The 4,243-nt window shown below is 41.3% G+C and overlaps 2 protein-coding genes across 3 annotated transcripts in view; one reads left to right on the plus strand and one right to left on the minus strand.

Moving 5' to 3' along the window:
* The window catches only part of LOC101861651 (lysoplasmalogenase-like protein TMEM86A), a 17,105-nt gene extending 13,417 nt beyond the window's left edge, over positions 1-3,688 (minus strand). The window contains exon 1 of one of the 2 annotated variants that reach the window (XM_035968754.1): positions 3,530-3,688. In XM_035968754.1, coding sequence (XP_035824647.1) covers positions 3,530-3,571 — 42 coding nt within the window. In that variant the 5' untranslated portion in view covers positions 3,572-3,688. The remainder of the gene's footprint in view (positions 1-3,529) is intronic. The other variant, XM_005094341.3, reaches the window with a different exon arrangement.
* The window catches only part of LOC101861430, a 25,692-nt gene that overhangs the window by 10,901 nt on the left and 10,548 nt on the right, over positions 1-4,243 (plus strand). The gene's annotated exons all lie outside the window — the stretch shown is intronic.

Consider the following 4,243-nt stretch of genomic DNA (forward strand, 5'->3'; position numbering starts at 1 on the left):
TAGATAGATAGATAGAGAGAGAGAGAGAGAGAGAGAGAGAGAGAGAGAGAGAGAGAGAGAGAGAGAGAGACGGGGGTAAAGGATTTATAAATCGTAACGTGTTGGGAAAAAGTGTCTCAGGCCCGCTATAGTCTTACAACTGTGTGGATAACAACACGTACCCGGTATGTGCAGGTCCCACTACGACGTAATCCTAATGTAAACCTTTTCTGAGGTGGAAAAAAGAAAGCTACTGAAAGTTCAGTGACATTTAACGACCTCATTCCAGTTAACTAGGGCGACTTAATATTGACATAGAGGTCAAAGTGTATAGAACCTTAGTCCTTTTCCGTCGTTTCTCCTTCATATTTTGAAACACAGAAGATTTAGGCGCAAACGATACTGAAAACTGACGATGAATAAGTTACGAACAAAGAGGTGGCCTGAACAAAGACACTGAGAGTCAGGTGTTACAGTTACATACACACATGTGACGGAAAAACAGATAGACAGCTGACCAGAGCGGCTAGATAAGGATGAGGCTTTTAGGAATGTTACGTTAGATAATTTTGTAAACGGTACAATGATACTATCTATTTTTAAATATCATACACCTAATATACATACATACATAATATATAATACATGACAAAACCTACATAATAAAGAGAGAGAGAGAGAGAGAGAGAGAGAGAGAGAGAGAGAGAGAGAGAGAGAGTACATTAGTCAAAGAAACGCATTGACGACGGGCTCTCTTAAGGGATTTTGTCACGCGCTCTTGCTTTTCGACTGGGCGGGTTCTATTTGATTTGAAAAGGACCCTCAAAGTGTCAATATCGAGACTGTGTACTTAAATCATTGACGATAATGTGTGGTATTTCGTGCAGAAACCAAATTGAATTTGAATTCACATCGTGCTTTCGCTTTCGAAGTTAAGAGCAGGGAAAACTGTCCTCGGAATCAATAAAATTTTTAAAAAAGAAAACTCCAAACTCTCCCAACTTGAAAAAGGGTGAAATGGTATTAAGTAGGATTTGACCTACCTATCAACACTATTTGCTTATTTAAGAGGTAGGACCTCCGAGTTTAACATCCATCTCAGAAAGGACCGAACCAAATGGGGAATTCGTGTAAAGTGCGCTTCCCAATGACAAAACGTCGGACCGAGCTGAGGCTCGAGCCCCCTAAACTCGCAACATCACGATTACGAGTCTGGTTGCCTAACAACTGCTTTCTACGCCACTGTGCTAATTTCTAATTAATTTTCTGTAAGGACCTCTTAAAATCATCATCATCATCGTCAACTACAACAGCAACACAAACCATCATCAATAACTACGACAAGAATAATAACACCTCGATTGTCGTCACCACCATAGTGTTTTTTATACATGATAACAAAACATGTCGCGCCTAATATTCGCTCACAAACAAAAACACCCACACCTAAGCAGGGTCACTAAATTTCTGTGTTGCTTCGTCTTCGTCTTCATCGTCGTTGTTCTTGTTTTGATGGTGTTCTGTTATTGTAACTATTGTTTCGCTGTTGCCCTTGGTTCGAAACTGAGATATGGTCATTATGCCTGTGTTTGATACGTTCCTCTTTAATAAGTGCAGTGGCGCTCAGCACTCTTGAGCTGTTTGATCTAATATTTGATAATACCGTGCTATTCTTAGTGATATAAAACTTGAACATCTCTGTTATAGGAGAGAAGGCTAGTTTAGTTTATTGTTTTACTGTTGCCGCTCAGTTAGTGCCTGCTGGCAAACGACACTCTCTCTTTCAAAAGCGACAATTGAATAAAACGATACGTTAATCGAGGGGACTTCTGAGAGTCAGAGGAAAGTAAGCAAGAAAACACCGTAAAGCTGAAGGATTGTGTTTATTACGGGTACGGCTTGCCGGTCGCAGTATTTGCAATGTAATATTACTCCTTGGAATTCAACGCCACATAATGTTATTACTCTATCTAAACTCAACGATCCGTGGACGGGACAAGCTCATGGCAGAGTGAAAATGAATAGATAGACGAATTCGAATAGACAGATAGACAGACAGATAGATAGATAGATAGATAGATAGATAGATAGATAGATAGATAGATAGATAGATAACAGTGGTATGCAATTTCTTTTGATTGTATTCATGTTCTGTAGATATATACTCCAAAGATGTACTGACAGCTGAACTGCCATCAATTAGTCGCAACTATAGGGGCTGCCGAAAGCAATAACATGATGGTCTAAAACATGAAGGCAGCTTGTTTCTGTATGTTTTATGAAGTGCAAGTAGGTGAAAGCGAACTGTTAATTTCTTCCAATGATAGATCCAATTCTATCTTACCTTTACTAGGCAGACTAGTATGAAAGTGCAGTGGTTTTAATGGTGGGCATTAATTAAGGATGGGAACGTAGATTAGCATAGGAGAAAAACTGTTTGCGTCACCATTGTTTCAGCTCGACTGTTTCTAATAAATGTTCTGTTCTATAACCCGTTCAGGGTATAGATACGATTTAAATGTCCATTAATTTATGGGTTTTTAACTTCCAAATCAAGTGCTCGTTTGCCGAAATGAATGTCAAAGTCGAAAACAATTTATTCATCACCAACCCTACCAACAACAAAGCTAACATAACAACCACCATCATCAGCATAGCAGTACCACCACAAACACCAACATCCACAACAATAAAAACAACACCAACAACAATAACTACATTAACAGCAGCAGCCACAACAACAACAGCAACAACAACAACAGCAGTATCAGCAACAGCACAGCTATCAGCAGCAGCACCATCATTAACGTTAGCAACATCACCAGCACTGACAGCAGCAACAAAGATAGCACAGCACCAGCACCAGCACTACGACCACTATCATAACAATAGCAAGATCATCACCACCACCATCGACAATATCAACAAACAGCACACCCAACAATAGCAGAAGTAAGAAACAACAATAAAAACATTTACGACGACAGCAACAACAACAACAATAACAAAAGGACCAGCAACAGAACATCCAGCAATAGCAGAAAAAAACAAAAAGTACAATCATTAATGACAACGACAACATCAACAACATCAACAACAACAACAGGACCAGCAACCGAACACCGAACAGCAGCGGCAGTAACAAACAATAATAACATTAAGGGCAACAACAACAACAACAACAACAACAACAACAGCAACAACAACAACATACCCAGTAGCAGCAGCAGCAGCAGCAGTAACAAAAAACAATAAACGACTACAACGAAACAAGGGTGGAGTTCCGCAGAGGGCCGGCACTTACCTTGACAAGGTCCACGTGAGCAAACTATACAAGAGTAATAGTTGGGGTTTGGGTTTGAGTTAAGGTTGAGGTTGGGGTTAGAGGGTATGCCCGCTCATCGCCCCAGATATAATATCCCCTCTTTTGTGTGTTTATGGTCGGCCGGCCCTCTGCGGAACTCGCTTCCCGAAACAACAGTAACAACATTACCGACCACAACGAAACAACAATAACAACATAAACGACCACAACAAAACAGGCTCCAACCTGCAGCAATACGTCCTTGCCCTGGGTCCTCTCTGATGGCATCCAACTCTCTGCACTGATCGATACACGCGATCGGCCCGTCCAAAGCGGAATGCACTCACCACACACACTCAATACCACCACCTCCACCACAGCCACACATTGCCGGCACACACACACACTCACACTCAAACACGCACACACACACACCCGCACACACAAACACACGCAACATACGGGCCGCACGCGGTGGGCCAAGCCAACTGGGTGTGCGTTGTTGACCGAATACACGTTTTCACTCTCCAGCAGGGCTGTCAGCGCAATTATACTGGCCTTATTTTTTTTATCTCCCCGCAGGTTGAAGACTCGCTAATTGTATTAAGTGTTCTGTATAATTGTGTGGCGAGCTGCGAAAACCGTTCGGAAGTCGCTGTGCTTACTTTAGAGCTAGGCCGTCTCAAAGGTCATTTTGGGCTTTCCTATGAAAATTGAGATTTTTGCACCAATTTGTTATTCAACATCTTAACTTTCATCTCTAGAAATATTAAACAATACTTTGGGATGGAAATATGTCAATTTTAATTGTTTTCAGCATCACCCCCAACCGATATGATTAGCAAACACGGCTGATGGTGCTGAAGAGGACTCCGAAAATCCATCTCTTTTTGACCGACTTTTCCGAAAAGTATTTTGAGACAACCCCTACATATCATACATCGTTGGAAAGCTCAGTCT

Source organism: Aplysia californica, unplaced genomic scaffold, assembly GCF_000002075.1.
Source record: "Aplysia californica isolate F4 #8 unplaced genomic scaffold, AplCal3.0 scaffold00080, whole genome shotgun sequence".
NCBI classification, from domain to species: Eukaryota; Metazoa; Mollusca; class Gastropoda; order Aplysiida; family Aplysiidae; genus Aplysia; species Aplysia californica.